Below are 20054 nucleotides of genomic sequence, written 5' to 3' on the forward strand. Positions count from 1 at the left end.
CGAGCACCGGGGGAACCGTCTACCACATCATTGCTGACTCACTCGCTTCCTCGCCATCTCACACACAGACACAAAACTGTAATTCATCTGCGCTGTATTGTTGTCACTAATAAAGCCATAGGAATGTTTCCACTTGCCAACTTGACTCCAAGCTGGAGCTGCTTTCTGCAAACATCCATATTCCCACCTCCAATTTACAAGCAATCAGCTCACCCCATCACTGACAGCTTTCCTTGTGTGCCTGCATGTGAGATACCTGGTTATATACAGTAATAATACAAATAATGAAAGGGATAAGTGAACATTTAAGTTTACTTTTACCTTCATGGAAGACAAGGTTGTTGCCAGAGACAATGGTGCAGCAAGATCAACACGGCGGCCACCATGTTTTGCCATGAGTTAGTCGTTTCTTCAATTCAGTAGCGTTTGTCACGTCCCTGCTTTTCTTTTGAGCACGGCTGCAGAATAAACCAAAATGGAGCCAAAGAAGGTGCAAGTGCTGGCATTTGATAAAGGTGAGAAACACTACTGAATTCAACAAACTAGACTTCTGGAGCCCACAAGTCATGCACAGCAGCGGTAATATGTCATAGTGCTGTCAACATTTATGGAATTTTGGTAGTGTCCAATCTTGTAAATATAATCAATTGCAAAGATAACATGAATTTTGTTATGAAGCTTTTCAGTCGTTAAATAAAGGTGGCATTGACAGTTATATATCAGGTCCTCGTGGATGGGCAGTCACACACAAGTTAAAAACAAAAATCTAATAATTTCCTTTAGTGTGAGATGCTTTCAAGTTACTCCCATCCTTATTGACACAGGCCATCAGGAGACTTTACTTCCAGGAGATTGTTTAATCCCAAGAACTTCAGGGAGATAGTTGTAGAGGGAAGAGCTCGTACAAACACTTCACTGTACATAGAAATTTACATAGTGTGTGTAGGGACATGATGTATGGTCTTACTGAGCAAGTCCGCCTCTGGAATGAGCAGTATTCTGTACAACATCCCAGCCAAGAACCGTGCGCAATTTAGGCTACATGGCGTAGTTAGTCAACCAATCAGAAGGTGCCAACAAGAACACTGTATATTGAATAAATGACAGAACATTTGAAGTAGACCAACTTGGAAAAAAAATCCTAATCTTATTTTTTCAGTCCTTTTCAATGCAACCTCATCAGGCCATTGAGAACTGCGATACAGACTACAACTGGCACCTCAAACTTAATGTCACAGAATCTGTTGGCCCATTCCTCCTCAGGATGAGTCTCTTCCTCAGTCTGACAAAGACCAGGAGCACAAGTTCACCGTGGATGGCAGAACGGCTGGCGAAGCGGAGGCCAAACTCGCTAATTCCGATACGTCCCTTGATTTTGTAAAACCACATCTTGTTCTCGTAATAAAATCAAAGGCAAGAAAATAAAATGAAAGCATATATAACTCTTTCAGGTCCATTTTGTGTACGACTTCTCATTCTTCTTCACTCTCATTTCCGTTCTCCATGTCTTCCTCCCCGTTTGCTTTGGAATCTGTCCTGCTCTTGGGATCCTCCTCATCCTCGTCAATTTGCTTTTCCTTGTGATCGTCCATCACCGCTTCCTCCCAGTTCTAATGAGGAAGAATACAAAGCATGTCAGTCTCACATCTAAAGCAAGAAACAACATCTTTATAAGACCTGGCAATTAAAACTACAACACAAATGTACTAATAAAACTAGTAATGTGTGAATGACCTCCTGGCATCCCACCTGACATCCTTCAGCTGCCGAACAAAAAAAAAAAATACTATGATAGTCCAGCAAAATAGATTTATTTCTTCTAACATACTTGCACAAACCTGCAGTGTAATGATATTCATCACTTAAGGCACTGGACAAGATACCTGTAGTTTGCAGTTGTGTACAACTGCACTGGATCATACTAAGTTGTTTCTAACGTCTCATGTGGCTAAATCAAGTAACCAGAATATATTAGCAGAAATGTTACAAGAATAAGAAACGCTTATGGTTCTCCAAAATACACTCTTGTGGTTTCAACCTCCAATCACTAATAGACAACTACGTTAAAATACTGTACAGCAATACCTCGTTTATTGAGGTTAATTGGTTCCAGGCCTGACCCTGGTTAGTACATTTCCACAAAGTCGGCTTCCTTCTTTATAAATGGAATATTTTTGTAGTTAGATAATGAAAAACATGGTTTACAATCTTCTAAATGTGTTCTAAATGTGTTATTAGACATTATTAGAGCCCTCTAGACATTTAGTTACCTTTACACTCATATTACCCAATAGAGTAGACATGATCAGAGAAAATAAGCCATTTATGCTATCAATAAAACTCATGTTCGTATGTTTCAATTAGGGGTGTAACGATTCATTCACTACATCGATGCATTAATTTCTATTCGTACGATCCAACTAAACTGATGTGTGCTTAGCATGTTCCCATTCTGGACGGCATGTATCGATCCAACATCGTTTAAAAGGTAATCAATCGATTTAAGCACTGCAGGCTTTATATGGCTGTGTGTTTTTTCAGCACTTTCAATGATAAAAACTCGATAAATACGGAAATTCAGTCAGTGACGTCATCGTCTTCCGGGTATGTGGGGTCATGAGAGTTGTAGTGGACCTGTGAAATACAGTTGATTCGCTTTTTCTTCTTTTTCGTCAGTTCATTCACTTCATTCAGTATTCATATTTAACTCATCCGTAAGTGCCATTTATGGGGACAATATGCAAAAAGGACGTTTTGTATGCCTGGTCGTTTATAGTCGAGTAGCAGTGACGCGTTGTGACGTCATCTAGCGCGGCGTGTCCAGGTCAAAACATACGCTTACGTACACGGAAGCAATAAAAGGCAAAGTGCAGGTTTGGATTGCACAATTTAAAGTACTGTAAATAAATCATCATCGCAAGCTATACCAACCTGTTCATTCCGATTTTGTATTGCATTTAAAAAAACAATTGTAGTCATTGATAATTTATTCTTAAGTATGTCAGCATTAATAATTTATACCCGATTCCCTTACAAAAAAAAAACATGACTCTAGGATTACCCTTAAATTATCCTTAAATATCCTGCAGTCATCTTTTCCGCAAGGCGCAATGATCAAATAATGCAGTTATATTTCAGGTTGAATTTTTGCCTAAAAAGTAAACTTTTAAGTTACTGAATCGCTTCCAATCGTATCATTCTAAATGAACCAAAATCGTTCTTGAATCGTATCGGCAACCACGGATCGTGATAGGAATCAAATCGTTATTAAAACGAATCGTTACACCCCTAGTTTCAATAGATGTGTTCCAGACTGCAAGTGGTGTCGGGGGTTCAGAGTTGAGTTTTAGCTGGATTATGACCACAAGAGTAGCCTGTGTTATGATTATGTTATTGATGATTATGTTATTATATTATCATCGTGCCTGTCGTGACATCATGTCAATTTGAATTTGCATTTCCATTGAGAGTTTCATGTACGCACACACAGGTGATGCTGATGCGAAATGATTAATATGCAGTTGATATCATTTTTATTAATACTCTTGACCCCCCCAGTTACATTACCACTGCGTTATTTGATGGTCATTGCACCTTGCGGAGAAAATGACTGCAGGATATTTAAGGGTAATTTCTTCACATACTGTAGCACTTCTTTGTCCATGAACTGAACTACACTACACCCCTTGTCCCGTCTCTATTCACCTGCTGTTCAAATTAAACAGAACAGTCTTTTCAATGTTTGGTAAAGTTTTCTAATCAGCATTGAACAAAAAGATACCATGTTTAGCCTATTTTGAGATATTATATAGCTTTACAAAACCCAACATGCCAATGAAATAAAACTGCCTGTGTTGCATCCAAAAAAATATCTCTACTGCAGACAGATGAATCCATATTCTGCCCCCAGTTTACACCCCGTGGGATACAATAACTTGTTTTTCATCTGTTGCTTATTTTCAATACACACCATGGCCAGTCTCACAGAACTTACATCAGAGTCTTCATCAGGAAGCCCTTCATCCCCAGAGGCCTCGTCTTCATCTGAAGATTCTGTTATTGGCAAGAGAACACATTTTATTCAAAGGGAGGTGGCAATCATGTCTGCCATCTTCCATAAAGACTTTTCACAATGATAAATTCCTGAATACCCTATTAATTTCCAAGCCCATGCCACACCCACCCACAAAGTAGGGCAGAAATGCATTTTTCAGCTATGCTGGAAATGAACTTACATACATCGAGAGCAGCACCAATGAATAGATTATACAATTAACCAACATCTATGTTGGTATTTGATTAATTGTACTACTGCAGCCTACAGCCGGTAATGATTACCTTGAGCGGAGCATACCTAGTATTTTTGTTTTTGACAAGTTAAATGCACAAAAAAAACCTACTGCTGTCTTACCGAGTCTGAAATGCATGGAGTAAATTTTGCCTGCGCGCGCCAAGTGAAATGTGCATTCAACTTCATAACTGGAGCACTAACATGCATTCTGCTGGTATGCTTTGGCAACTGCCACAGAGGTCATAGGCAAATGACGGAACTCCGTCTTAGTAACAAAAAACTTCCAGCCCTGGATTACTGAAACTGCTTCCAAAGACCATCATCACTCGCTCTGACATATCTGGAGCATCAAAGACATCCATGGAATGCACTTACCAACAAAGACAGCAGCAATTACAATTTTTACATTTTAAAAATAAGAAAGAATCAGAAGTTGTCTCTAATGGTATCTCCTGGTGCAAGCAGCATTCGTGCGTGTTGGTGACACTTGACTGTATCAACTCATGGCTCCCTGGCAGCTTGGAGGAAAAAAAAAAAAGCCCTCCTGCATCACATATAGGGGTGTCAGAGCTTAAAATCTTTCCAACGCGGTCCATTACTGTGTTTCATACTGTACAGTAATAAAAATGAGAACAGGCCTTATTGTTCTGCTCAAAAGAAGAGATGTGAATTTTACTGGTCATGTTGCCAGGCTACAGGAGGAATGTCTGTGTGCAGTGCATGGCCAAAAGTGTCTGTGTGGTGAGCAACATTGCCTACATGAATCTGCATAAACTGCAGACTGCACTGCAAGCTTTAAACTCAGCAACAATGCAACCAGTTGCAAATGTCGCATATAACGGAGGTGTTTGATGCTTTTTTTTTAATGCTTTTATGAAAAACAGTGATGATAAGACCAAAAAGCACATACCCTCTTCATATACCAATCTGGCAGTGTGGTCAACGTCAGACACCATGTTGCTGCTGGTAGTTGTCGCCACCTAGTGGTGTAGAAGAAGAAAATCAGCTTAAGCACAGGATTTTTTTGTACAGTATTGTTCAGTTGTTTACTTCTGAACCATTCAATATTGTCCCCTACCATTATTATTAGCCCACCCACCCCCACCCACCCAAGAAGAGCAACTTAACTTAATTACATTTTCTATATAGCGGCAGATTACAACCTAAAAGCTCCCCTGGGTTTCCTCAGGTCGGATAAACAGACAATAGAGAGCATTTTAATTTGGTTTTAGGAGGCATGCAACACTGAAATGGAAATGTGTTTGGAGGCTGAGTAAACAACAGTAAGTATGTAGTTCACTGTGTTGTAGAATTAATCATGCAAATAGATTTAATATACAAAAAGTGGGTCAGACCACCATGTTATGGTCTTGCAGAGAAAATCAAGACTGTTTCCTTTAGTATTTGCTTTGACGATTTCCATAAAAAGACCCTTTCAACTCCCAAATTTTGTAGGTTTCAAAAGAATTGTCAAGCATGTTGTGGGTGGCATTTAAAAACTGCCACTTGTTTTCTATTAAATTGCAAGGAGAATATGCTGGACATTGTCATATTTGTTAAATCTGACCTGTGTAACGAGAAGGTACAGTTTTCCATGTAGCTTGGTCAGCTTGTGGAACATCTTCACTCTGCTCTCAATCATGTGATAAAGCACTCCCAGTTTGGAAACCAGGTCAGGCAGCTGTCAAATACACACAAGAATTAGTCAGGCTGGGATGAAAAAGCACAAAACAAAACACTATCCAAAAAGACTTCTAAGTGCAACCTCATTAAACAAAAGTAATTTAGCTCTTTTTTTTTTTTTTAACTTTGTGCACTTAAAATTCTTTACAATGTTGCCTTCTGTTTACATACTTGAGGGTGTAGTTGCTGACTGGAAGAAACAGTGAATTTTGTTTGTGTGTAAGAACAATGCCACTGCACCAAATGAGCTACAACTGATAAGAGATGCTGGACTCACCGATGACAGGTAAGATGTGTGGTGCATGAGCACCGCTTTGAGCCACCGGACCATTAGAACCGCTCTGAAAAAAAGCAGAAAAATGACTGATGCTTAACTCTTCTAGCAAAAATATCAGCGCTTCAAATCTACCATATTTTGCGGACTGTACGAGTCGCACCAGAGTGTAAGAAAATGTGTCAAAGAGGAAAAAACATGTCAACTGCATTTAACGGTATTGATTATCAAAATATCAGAGAAAGCTTTGCTTTAAAAAAAAAAAAAAAAACAACACTCCAAACATTAAATTCACAAGGAAAGACGACGAAGCCAGAGAGAGGGGGCAATGTTTACACCAAGATGGAGGAAAAACTAAAGCTACAGAAGCTGAAGTAAACCATAATGTTTAAGTATATGGATACAATACAACTTAACGGTTTAAAGAATGCCAGAATGTTCTCACTTTTGTTACATGACATGGCACGTGGACACATCCCGATGTGTAGAAATGAATCCAACAGCCACATTTTAAAATCAAAAGTTAATTTTCTATCACAAATTAAAATAAACTGAAAATACATGTGTATTTAGTCAGTTAGTGGCTGACAGTAGCTGCAATCTCCTCAATAGACATAATTAGTGTCCTAATTAAACAACACTGCTGTCTAAAATACATTTCTCAGTCCACAGGTATAATTACACAGTAATCCCTCATTTATCACAGTTAACTGGTTCCAGACCCGACCATGATTTATAAATGGAATATTTTCGTAGTTGAAGGATAGAAACCCTGTTAAAGACCTTCTAAACATGGTTAGCATTGGCATTATTAGAGCCCTCAAGACATGAAGTAACACTCCTATAATAATTTTTACACATTTATTACCCAATATAATAGAGGTAACAGGAAATAATAAATGTTAGACATTAGGCATTACATAGACTCACACATTACCATTTACAGCATACTTCCTACAGTGGCTATTGTAATGTTACTGACACCTAGAGACCAGTGTACAATACACAGTCAACTCTAGCTAGCTGATGTCATTTCCCAGGCCCCGCTCTTTAACAGGCGCACACAAGTCAGACATTACACTCCATATCACATCTTCTGAATACATTATTTGCATTTTCATTCATTTAGCCGTTTTTATGCTTGAAATACTTAAGTATGTTTTTTTTTCCCCAAAACTAATCGGCAATTTTCAACCACACAACAGCAATGCTTTATTAATTTCGAAAAACCGCGATGGAGTCAGGGTGCGATGTTTGGAACAGAGTGTTGGTCGTGTTGCAGAGTCAGGAGAGCAAGCTGTAAGTAACAATTTATCACTTTCCTAACTGTTTACTTTGTGTAAGTAATCATACAAAAGCGATTGTTTGTGTAGGAGTGTGACCAATCAGAGGAGTGGGCTTGACGGGAGGCGTGCCTGGAAGAGGACCGGGGGTTGAGTAAATTACACAGACCGTTTGGACGGGAGGAGGGCAACACTGAAGAAAGAGGTGCAGAGACGGGTTTGATTTATCTTACAACAGGCACAATAATCCCAAATAAAAAAACGCAGGAAACACCGGCTACTGTTGCACCCGTAACCCTCGGCAAGCTGAAACTCAACTCTGAACCCCGGACATCACTTCCTCTCTCAGCTGCCAAAGGAAACACATTCATAGCAACACATACAAGTATGAGTCGTGTATTAAATGGCATACAGTCAAACTTTTCTATAGCGGCCACGAGAGGGAGTCTGCAAAAGTGGCCGTGAGACAGGTGGCCTCTATAGACAGGTTGGCGTCCAGTTTGAATGCTGACCAGTAGAGGGAGAAACAAAAGGGAAAATAATAATAATAATAATGTTGACCAGTAAAGGGCACTGCGGACTGCGGATAAAAGTTGTACAGCACTACTAGGCTTGTTATTATCATGGTTCATGGTTTTAATTCATCCTGAACATGCATATGAGTCAAACAGTAGCACATCACATCGTACAATTCACAATTTTGCATGTCCAAAAAGGAGTAGGAAGAAGCAAAGCTTATTTAGTCCTACCCCTCATCAGTTGCTATACATTTATTCACCTCTTGTTCTTCCAAGTGTACTTTGTAGGTCTACATGACAATGTAGTGCAATCATAGCCAAGGTTTTTACTTACTAAAAAGGAAGCTAGAGGCTTAATAATAAATGATAGAATATATCCACAACCCACGGAACAAAGTTGTGCTAGTCATGTCTTACGCTTCTTTTTAATATTTTACTTTTTATACGGCAGAGTGTCATCACAGCTTTAGTTCATCAGGAAGTGACGGGAAGTGACGGTGGGCGTCCCGAGCAGGAGAGCTAAGCTCAGTGCTAGCTGTGAGTTTCGATAGAGTTGGGAAGTGTGTTTATGTTGGCGTGGATGTAAAGTCCTGCAGTGTTCTCCGCTGTTAATAAAGCGATTAAAGTGCATCGGTGACGTGAGTCTCTCCTTCCCCACAACAAGCGGCATTACAGTATTGACCAGTGCACACCAGGAAATAAACGGTGTCATTTTTTACAGGCATTGCCGGGACAGCTATGCAGTGGGGCTTGTTTAACTTTTGCCTTGTGGGCAAGCAGGAAGGAGAGACGATGCTGAGAGATGTGTGTGTGTTCTGAGCTGCTGTCTGGTGGCCGCGTTCAATAAATAAAGTTGGCAGAAGCAACAGGAGAAGTTTCCTTCTTTGCTTCGGAGCTGAATAACACTGACAAGTTAACAGACTAGTAGCGAACGGAAAAGACGACGGCTTTTTTGTGTCGAATACAGAAGATGAGGACTTTGATGGATTTGTGGATGAGGATTGATCAAAAATAATGTGAGTACACTATAAAATACTTCAATTAAGTACAACCGAACTCAGTTTTGCTCCCGCTGCCGCATGCATGCTAGCGTATGTTTTTATTTATTTTTTTATTGTAGCGTCGCTGGGAGCACGTCCTGTTTCCAGCCTAATTTGCGTTAATGTTTTGGTGCAAATGCTCTTAAAGCAACTGACAGTTTGTGTGGATCTTGTGAATGATTGTGACTGAGCTAGGACTCAGTAATTAAAGTCTACACACGACGGCTTCATTGATTGGAAAAACAAAACTTTTTCGTGCATGAAGCTTCTACTTGAGTCGGAAATTTGGCCGCTATATGCGGTCAGATATTGACCTAGGGAGACAAAATGGGTGGCCGCTGGCCGCGTTGGACAGGTGACTGCTATACACAGGGTCTATAACATGTAAATTTGCTGTGGGGGATTTTTCAGTGGCTGCTATAGGCAGGTGGCCGTTCTATAAAAGGTGGCCGCTAAGACAGGTTTGACTGTATTTGCTTTTATTATGTGTACTATATTGGGTAAAATAAGTGTAAAGGTCACTATAGGGGTGTTAATGTAATAGTGAATCCTACTTCACAGAAATTCACTTGTCACTGTCAGGTCTGGAACCAAGTAACCGTGATAAATGAGGGATTACTGTATACATATTTTATATACAAGTCCCACCTGACTATAAGTCGCAGTTGCTAGCCAAACTGAAAAAAGTGCGACCTGTAGTCCAGAAAATATGGTTTGCCAATCTAGCTTGTACTTACGTAAATGGGTGCCCTTGGAGCCTCCTGGTGATCTACAAGGAGAAATTGGTTGATTAAATGAGTCCTGACAAAGATGCAGGCCAGTGTCACTCCAGAATATAAAGAGGCTTAAAAATGTGCCAAAAACTGACACTCACCTCTTCTACCAGTGGTAAAACAGCTGTAAGGGGTAACTGGGCAACTGTTTTCTTTATCACCATGTCTTTATGTGTCTGAAAAACTTTCTGTGAAAGAGAAGAGGAAAAATGTAAGGAACTATTAGATGTAGTTACCTATAGGGCTCTCTTGGCACATGTTAGATCAGACCAGAGATAACTTTCTGATCGCTGTAACTGTATCGCCTCATTCTGGCCTTGTATTCTTCTGTTATCACAACCTGTGGCACACTTACGATTGTCACACATAGGGACATGCATCAAGTTGGCTAAACTACGTAAAAGAACATCTGACCTGAAGTGCCTCAGACTTGCTCCTGCATTCGTGTACAAGACGAGTCAAAATTGAGCTATCGTTTCCGAAACTTATTTGAAAGCATTAAAGATAAACCCAAACGCGACAAAAACTTTCAAAACTCACAAAGATCTTGGCAATACATTGGAGTGACAAGAGCTTAATAAAAAAAAACTCAATATAAGTAAACAGAACACTTGAAATACTAGATTGTCCCTAGGGCTGGGCGATATATCGATATTTATTATTTTTCTTTTAAGCACAATATCAAAAACAAACATCCTTTATTTTGATAGACTGGATTTGCGCTGTTCTCTTGTATGTTGACGCAGATGTCTCACTCCTGTGTGTGTGTGCGCCAGCTCTCCTGAGCCAGCCTACTGCCCCGCCCCCTTCGTGCATAAAGGAGGAGAGGAGGAGAGAGGAGCAGAAGCCCCCATAAGCACGAAGGAAGCGACAAGTTAGAGTTGGCAACACTGTCGTGAAATCTGGCAACATTCCAAACCCTCTTTGCAACGTATTTTCTCAAAAGCGACTAGTGAAAAATCTAGCTACTTTTTCTGGTGTCATTGGAGCTTTCTGGTATTTGGAGACTTAAAAGTGAAAGTATGAATTGTTGTGCAGTTTGTGTGTTGTTACTGAGCAGAAGCGGTTGCTTCTGAGACGTCCACCGTGCCCCCAAAGCAGTCACAAGCCGTCTGTGCAGTCATCAGCTACCGCTGCAGACTGCACGGGGTGGATCTCGTGCTGTTTTACAGAGCGGGATGTAGAACGTACATGTTTCTTCATCTTCATTAAGTGACTACTCATTACAATCAAGCCCCATTCAGACTTGCTCACTTACCAGTCAGTGTGTCAGAACGTGTGATGGAAGAACGATGTGTGATACATAACCAAGTAGTCCGAACTACCGAGATAAAAGGTGCAGGCTGGAGGCGAGTCCAGATGTAATTATTACGCCGTCGAGACTTTGAGAGGCGCTAGCCAATTATTTTATTTTGATGAAGGGATGGCCAATTTTAAATTAAAACTAAGAATCAAGTTTATTTGTAGTTCGAAACATAATTAAGGTGGTTCTACTCACTTTTCCCCTCTCCTATGAGGTTCTTCTTTCTAAAAAAATAATACTTTTTAAAGTAAAGTATTTTTGAGTTGCTGCTGACATTTCAAAATGTCCTCTTAAAACGGGACACTTTAATATTTTGTTCTTTTGTGCTTTTGGTATTAGCTGAGGCTTAAAGTTTGTTGTAAAGAAGATCGATCATTACATTTGACTTTTTATATCGTATATCGATATTCAACATAAATATCTCAAGATATGAGTTTTGGTCCATATCGCCCAGTCCTAATTTTCCCGCTATAAAACGAGAGGAATACTTACATTTAAGATGTTGCCGTCACTGCTCTCAAGGCCCTGCACCAGCAACACTGCAAAATTGTCCGTCTGTAAAGAGGGCATCCCCTTTGGAGCTCCTTTCACAGTGGAGGCTGCAGACTGTAGATCAATTTCACCAAGCCGTTCTGCAATTGACATCTAGAGATGGAGAGAAACTTTTGCTCAATGAGATGTGGCTATAAATTCAGGAAGTGAAGTCGAGCTACTTATAATAATCAAAACCCATCTGCAAAGAAAAATAAAGCAGACAATGTTGATTTAGCTATTAAATTGAGATCTCTCTATCCTCCCGCAAATGATGCACAGGTAAAATATTGCAGACGTTATCACAACAAAGCTTCAGGGTCTGGCAGTGTCTTGTTTACTTGTGCTCAAACGGATTACAATCAAAAGGACAATAGTGCTAAGATGGCACTTTCTGAAGGCAAAGTAAAATCAGATTTGACATTTTGGTATGTGTTATGCATGATTAGGGACACTCGACAAACCTCTTTAGTGTCTGAGACTTTTTTTCTTTTCTCCGTTGACAGTGAAGTTCCCTTAACTGGGGCTTGATGACCAGGAAGCCCTGGGACCAGCACTTTGCTCTTGGCATTGACAATCGGAGTTTTCACCTACAATGGGAATTACATTAGGCAAGCAATAATTGTCTATCTTACACATGTAGACGTTGAATTATTTCAATCATTTCCAGGACCTCAGCCTGAAGTATAATAACTGTGTTTCAACAAGATGTACAAGGCTAAAACCTTTGTTACTCTCCAAAACAGACATACACACACCGCATACTACGGGTGCAAAGGTCAGCATCTACAGAGAACCCACATAAGTGGTACTTAAACACCATGACTATTACCTTAGAAACAGTGGATGCGATGGAAAGGGACAGTGCCGTCTGAATATTGCGGCTCAAACAGACGTGTCTTTCTGCTGTGTTGATATCCTGTAGCAAAGACAGGTTGTTGGAAAATCATTAAAAAGACCAATAACTTTAACACTACTTCTGGGAAGCTACCAGAGCAGTAAATCTGTTTTATATTTGAACAATGAATCAGATACCGACTGAGATCATTATCTAATGGAATACATAACACAACCAAAGAAATTACCAAGAGCTGAAATACAATTTTAATTAGGTTCTGCATTGCTTTATTGATATTATGAAAATTCACCACATCGGCTCTACAATATTTGGCTATGCAAAGTCAAAGCCAGCTGTGTGCTCACCACTCTCTCCATTACAGGCTGTAGATAGTTGCCGTAAGCGAGCATCACAGTCCGTGAATCAGGACCCAAGGTAGCTGCAAGGAGGGGGATTGGCATTGGGGAGTCTTGGGTGTCAGACATCTGCACTGTGCACGAAGGCGACAGGGGCTTCTTACAGGGACTGCAAGGACAATAGTTTGACAGATTGTGTTCATGTGAAGTAGACTAATCTAAGAAACTCACTAGCTTGAAATGCATTAGTTAAATTTGTCAACATTACGGTTATGCTTTTAAGAGATTCCTTCATTTATAGGCAGCACAATTAAACTGATCCAGCATCCTGAGCATAACGGGACTTGGTATGTTGGCTGCTCAGCTTAAACAAATTCAGTGTCCAGGTTGCAGGGGTCTCCAACTTTCATCATTAAATTTATGACTGGCAACATCTAAAAATTGTAGACTACTTTATTTACCAAGCAGGTCTCCACTCAAACAGTGTGGCCATCGTCTTTGTGATATTTTGTGGTCATTTGTCATTATACTTGTATAAAAAGGCATAAATTTTGAATTCAACAATTACAATACAAAATACTAAAAGTTGAAGTAAATACTCATTGACTCTTTGAGCTACTCAGAATCACCTGGCGAGATAGACTCCAGTGATTGTATCACAATCATAAAGCTGGACACACTGTTTATATTCATTAAACAACCACACACAAACAGCCTTTTGAGGACAAGGCAATTAGTATAATGACAACAAGCGAGTAAAGTTGTTCAGTGACACTTGAAAAAGTCAGTACGTACTCCGTGAACGTGATAACCACTTGTGGCTTTCTCGTGGGACAAAAACAAATTCCGAACTAACCGCATTGCTTGTTTTAAAAACAAAATGTCACTGTGGTAAAAAGTCACATTTGCAGTCTGAAGCTAGGCGGACAACTTTAGCCAGTGGCTAGCTAGGCAACACCGGTGCAAAGTACAGCCAGTGACAGCTAGGCAAAGATGCTAAATTAGCCGGTCTGGAGTGATCAAACACGCTGACATCAATTGGCATAGCCTATGTCAAGCTCAATACAAGATGCGTCATTTTGCTGGCAACCCTACGTGAGACTGCAGACATGTAGTATTTGCTGCCGCACACCGATCGTTTTTTGTGATCGGCTTTGAACTGTGTTTATCGGCATACGCCAAATCGGACGATATTGATTGGTGGCCTATCGATCGGAGCATCCCTAGATAATATAGATTGTTCTCAGAGCTTACCCATTTAGAAAGTGCTCAAAAAGATGCAGCTGTCCGTCTTTACACACCACTGCTAGCCGTACCGCCTGTCCGAGAGAAAGAGCCAAAGATTTTTTATTGTCAACACATTTCTAAATCTATGTAGACATCCTATAATGCATCATGATTTCTCAATAGAAACAATTTATGTGGCGTGTAAGCTCAAACACAGAAGCTCGCTGTCCATTAGTAGGATATTCCTCTAACCTCTTCCTTGCTTTTAGATGTGACAAGATCAATATGTTGAGGTTCGTCTGTGAGTGTGAATGACACTACAGAGTTCTTGTCCTTTCCATCTTCACGTATTTGCCTGCAGCGAGACAATCTTTACATCAGTACCACATCACTTGTAGTTGTAGACGACATGACCTGAATTGGTAACGTCTGTGCACTCACCATACACTGAGCAGTCGATCATGAGCAGCACCAGACAGAAAATAGAGGCCGCTGGTGTCAGGGGGCCGTGTTGTGGCAAAGCGCAGGGTCGTCACAGCTGTGGAGTGGCCGGTGAATTTCTGCATAGGGAGAGAGGCATAAAAAAAGCAAAGCAATGTTTGACTGGGATTTACAAGTGCCTTTCCTTATTAATGTTGTAGCTTTAGTGACAGCCTATTATTTGGTGTAAACCCCTAATATCACCTGGTGGAACAGTGACAGTGTAAATCATACTAGTGAGATGTCTGAATATGCAATGATTGAGAAATGACAGAATACAGTAGGAGTACTGCAATACAAATCTTAAAAAGGTCCACAAATACATTTTTCAAGAAGACATAACCTCAAACACAGAGAGCAGATTAAAAATTGTTTTTTTTTAAGTATAGACATGTTGTATATGAAATGTTTACTTATGCGCTATATTGAAAACAAAATTAACTTAAATTTCAAGGGGTGGTGCCTGGGGTAGGGGACAGGGCACCTCTCTAATATAATATAACACCTTTTATTTGACATTAAACATTTTACATTTATTTTGCATAAGATATTTAAAAGTAGGTGGATACTGCAGTACAAGTTTGTTTTTCTTCGATTTCTCAGGCTATGTTCACACAGAAACGTTCCTGGGAATTTTTTTTGGCATTTGAAAAAAAACTGTGCCCACACGGTGCCGGATTAATAAATAGTTGCATCCAGACGGGAAAAGGAACACTGGGTGAAAACGACATGATACACAAGGCACACCTTCGTGTGGCGCTGTAAACAGACACGCAGACGGAATCACGTGACACATCAACTATACAAGAACAGAGAACACATGCTCATAAGTCTGCCACCTTCAGCTTGTTTAGACCGATAAAGTGGAATGAAGTCTGTGAGTTATTTTGGAGTATAAAACAACTAAATATCAGGAGCATGTTGACTGGGGTGGGTCATGCCACTGAAATATTCAGAGATCATCTTAAAGTGTCGGCTTGTCACTTCTGGTCATGTGACAGTGACGGGGGCAGTGACGTCATTGTTTTCAGAGAGTATGGTTGTCTATACGGCAACACCAAGCTGGCGTTTTCAGATTTCCCACTCAGGAAGCCATTTTGAAAAAAACACCATTTCAGGGCACCCAGAACACGTGTCCGCGTGGATGACAGACAAACGATAAAATACATTGTTTACACCTGAAAATGCTTCCGTGTGGACAGTCCCTCACTTGTAAATATCCCAGACAGCATTATTCCTAATTTGGCCTGACATTAGATTGGGTTTCTTACATATTTGTAATTTCTGTCTGTGTCATGTTCAGAAATGTAGATGCCATGAAACTTACCCTGTAAACCTCTTTTGTGTCCAAGTCCCACATCTTGATGGTTTGTCCAGCAGAAAGCAGCAGTTTACCATCTGGGCTCACACACAAACTGGTCACTGCAGCACGGTCTGCCTTCCATTTACTGTGTAGACACGACAACATTTGTTGTGTTGTATTTTTGGATTTGCATGAATGTGCTCTCCTGTTAGTTTGTGTGACTGTGAAAGGCAAGTAAGACAATGTCATTTGCACTTGGGACCACAGAATCTTCCTGCTGACGAGCCTTAATTGTGCTAAAGGTTTTTAGCAGTCATTTTTTGTTCTTCAAGTTTTTAGCAGTTGAACAAAAGCTGCTGATGCAAAGTAAGTCTGGCAGGAACAATCTTACAAGTCCTCTCAAGAGGTGGACATGCTGTTGCTTCAGACTAGATTGACCCCGCAGCGAATTTCTGTTCTATTTCTATTTTCTTTATGTCATGTGTTTAACAAGTATTGCCAGTTTGCTGACAGACGTGTCCATTAAATGGCTACATTTTTTCATATTTGGCCTTGTCCATTCATGCTTTTTGCAGAAGACTGAAGTGAATAAGTATTAAAGTATTTCAATAGACTCTCATAAAGACGTCCCATTATGTAAAAAAAAAAAAAAAAAAAAGGGGGGGGGGGGGGGGGGGGTCTTGAATCACTCTTCTTAGATTGTCACAACACTGACCTCCGTGTCTTGCCTGTCTGCAGGTCCCACTCTACAATATTTGTATCATCTGAGCCGCTATACAATAAACTGTCTTCAGGATGCCAATGGACACAATTCACTCCTCCACTATGGCCTCCATCCTAAAAAAGAGGAAAAGAGTTTGGTGAAGGACAAAATGGAACAGATGTCTCACAATGAGTAGGAACAAGAGAAGAGTATCATTATAAAATGCAAGCATTAGAAGCAAGCACAGCACCCCCACAAGCGTGCAACCCAGCATTTGGCTAGCAGGAGTCAAGGCTCACAATAGTGCTAAGGATTCCTCCGTCATTGGGGAACACTTCGCTTGCCCGGTTAAATACGTAAATAGAGCTGCAACAATTAATCAATGGTTAATCGATTACCCAATTCATTGACAACTATTTTGGTAATCGATTGTTTTTTTTTATTAAATATGTAAATATCCTCTGATTTCAGCCTCTCAAATGTGAATATGTTTTAATTTCCTTAGTCATCCATGAAAACCTATTGTCTTTGTGTTTTAGCTAAAACAACATATTCACACATATCAGTTTTGACTTTGGAAAAAAGCGATGGGCATTTTTGCCTCTTATGCGATATGCTGTGGACCCAACCACTAACTGTAGGTGTTTGCTCCATTTTAATTTGGTCCATCTATGGCCTAACCGATCACTCCATTAAGTGAAACGACAAGCTTCAGATTAATCAACTGAGAAAATGATGATGATTGTATTTTGTGTACATTTGTTGTTTTACTGAAGCTATTTGACAAACACGTAGATTTTTTATTATTTAACATTATTTTAACAGACTATTCAAGCGGCTGTTAGTGCATTTATTTGCTCTGTCAGTTAAAATCTTCAATTTCTGCATAAAGAGGCGGAAATTGAAAGTGTTTATTTTTAAATCAGATTCATCAATTAATCAAAAAGATAATCGTTAGTTGCAGCCTTACACATAAACCAACGGTGTCCAAAGTGTGGCACACCGCCCATTTGCCATTAGTTATGTTTCATTTTAAACATAATTTCAAGTTGTTTAGAAAAAAAGCTAAGTAGTTTTATGTTTTGCATTTAAAAAGGAACCAAAACGTGACCTTAGAACCGAGTATGTACTTCACCATGTTTATGGCATACCATTATACCAGAAATTATTACAAACTTAATAGTACAAATTAGAAAAACACACACACACGTGTTTTTAAGTTTAAAACTCACCAAGGTACAGTGCAGCGCTCCCTTAGCTGTACTGTAAATGAGCACAGTGCCTGCTGCCGTGCCCATTGCCAACAGGTCTGCCTTCTCCTCCAGCTGCCCTGCCTCGGATTTCCTCTTCTTCCTCTGAGGTCCCTCCTAAAAAAACAACAACACTTGGCATATTAAGCTGCATTAATGCAGAGGGCCTTACATTTTATATGATATATGCTCAAAGAATATGGAGGGTAATTCTGGATCACAAAAACCTCTCATTGAAGAAGCGGCACGCTTGACTCATTACACCTCCCCATGACGCATGTCGTGTTTTTGTAATCCAAGTGTGAACCTTTAACCAAGCCCCATGATTTCGGACTGAATCGTGGAATTGGCCAATAAAAAACGAATTTACTGTTAAATGCGGAATTTTGCAGAAAGTGACGTAATGTGAATAAAATTATGTCATCCTGAGGAGACGGAACGTTCGTGTGGGGGAGTATTTCCCCAGCGGACCGCTCAATCGTGGCAGAATATCACGACAAACACTAAAGTATGTGAAAACGCCTGCGAGAAAATTGGAAACGCCTCTCTTAGGGAGCGCGAACGGAAGCTAGCGGGGATAGCTTCGTTTAGCAGAGCATGCTAGGCTGGATGAGTGTTTACACCGTGTTGTGTTTTACCGCGTTAACGTAAGCGAGCGTTTTACAATAGCTGCTAACGACGTACAGGTTCTGAGTTAAAACGACGAGAGGCGTGTTTATTCCTGCACCCAGCTCGTCTTAACCGTCAATTGACACTCAACACACTTCTGGCTTTCAAAATATGAGCACCGTTCGCCACAACATTTCTAGTTGTGTAAACAAAATAAGGGCATCATAAAATTATCTTACATTAGTAACGGGATTGGAATTACATCGGTGGCTCCAACTTCCTTAATCACAAGCTCCAGCATTACAGTTGAAGATTGTGTAGCAGTGTGCGCAGAGGCCTGACATCCAATTAGAAAAGGTAGCCAGGCTACATCCATTTCTCAATTACTGGGAAAAATCGGACAATGATGTATTGCATCCATAAATGTAAAGATTTTTGCATTTAATTCGTGGGTATTTTATTCAGTGACCCAAAAAGCACACACTATGCTGATAAAATCAGTGTTAAAGGCAAAAAACGGAATTCTAAAAAAATTAAAACGGAATTTGGGAAAATATAAAACGGATTTTATAGGGCCCTTGTGTATGAATTATATTCCACATATATTCCAGCATGTAAAATAATTTCAAGTGACTATATTAATTGATATTAATTAGATATGAAGTACGAGGATAGGCACAACCACCATACATGCATCAACCCAATGACAAACTTGAGATTGCCTTTGCCCACTACAGTACTAATGCAAAGCTCGTCGACGACATCTGACGACACAAATAGAATAATGATGGTCGATAATTGCGGTCTGACAGGTTGTTAATGTCATGTATTTATCCACTATTTAGTGGTTTTCGTAGTCTTTGATGCCGACCCTGTCACCCGTATCATAATGGAAGTTGTTCATGGGTGAACTTACAAAACCAGCTTTACTTGAAATGTTCATTTTATATTAGCCGTTGGAAGTATTAAGTCTAGGTAGTTACATTGCTCCATATAGTTATTGCATAACGCTAAAAGGTTAGGCAGAGTTTCTTCACACAACCATGTGGGAGCCAACATGTGCGTTCTGCGCAGATGTTGAGGCTAGCCAATAGCTAACGTGGCTGTTTTCATTGTCAAGACACACAACAAAAACGTCTTTGTGGCTGGTAGGCAAATATTTCTACGTCACAATAAGCGTTTCTTAGCAAAATGACACTTGTAATATTTAGGAACATTATCGCACAAAACCAATCCAGCCTAACTAGCTTAGGCCGCACTAGCCTATTCAGCTAACTGAAGCGCCATCATAGCCTCACGTACCTTGACTGTCCGGCATGGTCCCCAATGTATGCATGTACAAGTGGCACTCAGATGAGCTGAAGGCACGTATTCTTGGTGAAGCGTTTTACTGTCTGTGTTCCAGATGCGAAGTCTGCCGTCCTGGGCACACACTGCCAGGTATTGTCGTGATTTTGGTGAAAAGACGCAAGGTAACTGCAGCGAAACGCTGCCACCTCCGGCCGCCATTTCTGAAGCGCTGCTTGCGTGTGCGTGCTTGGTTTACGCGAACCACGTGTGGAAGCTTGTGCACATGCGCAACGTCGTGTCAA

General features: G+C 40.2%; 1 protein-coding gene across 1 annotated transcript; it reads right to left on the reverse strand.

Moving 5' to 3' along the window:
- Positions 1-401: 401 nt before the first annotated feature.
- On the reverse strand, positions 402-20006 carry wdr43 (WD repeat domain 43). The gene is made up of 18 exons (XM_054797469.1): positions 19765-20006; positions 17836-17970; positions 16616-16737; positions 15925-16045; positions 14559-14677; positions 14370-14472; positions 14145-14209; positions 12900-13059; positions 12529-12615; positions 12161-12286; positions 11658-11810; positions 9964-10050; positions 9827-9858; positions 6252-6315; positions 5859-5972; positions 5202-5271; positions 3995-4053; positions 402-1610 (listed from the first exon to the last, which is right to left on the reverse strand). The coding sequence occupies exons 1-18, from the start codon at positions 19969-19971 to the stop codon at positions 1473-1475; spliced, it is 1962 nt and encodes a 653-aa protein (XP_054653444.1). The 5' UTR covers positions 19972-20006; the 3' UTR covers positions 402-1472.
- Positions 20007-20054: the final 48 nt, after the last annotated feature.

Source organism: Dunckerocampus dactyliophorus, chromosome 13, assembly GCF_027744805.1.
Source record: "Dunckerocampus dactyliophorus isolate RoL2022-P2 chromosome 13, RoL_Ddac_1.1, whole genome shotgun sequence".
NCBI classification, from domain to species: domain Eukaryota; kingdom Metazoa; phylum Chordata; class Actinopteri; order Syngnathiformes; family Syngnathidae; genus Dunckerocampus; species Dunckerocampus dactyliophorus.

What these genes read in the sequence shown, in the direction of transcription:
- wdr43 (XM_054797469.1), bottom strand. Translation starts at nt 19,971, where the DNA reads ATGGCGGCCGGAGGTGGCAGCGTTTCGCTGCAGTTACCTTGCGTCTTT. An exon ending in AGCCTGTAATGGAGAGAGTG is followed by an intron (nt 12,616 to 12,899) that starts GTGAGCACACAG and finishes TCTTTGCTACAG; the next exon opens with GATATCAACACAGCAGAAAG. An exon ending in ACACATCTTACCTGTCATCG is followed by an intron (nt 5,973 to 6,251) that starts GTGAGTCCAGCA and finishes TGTATTTGACAG; the next exon opens with CTGCCTGACCTGGTTTCCAA.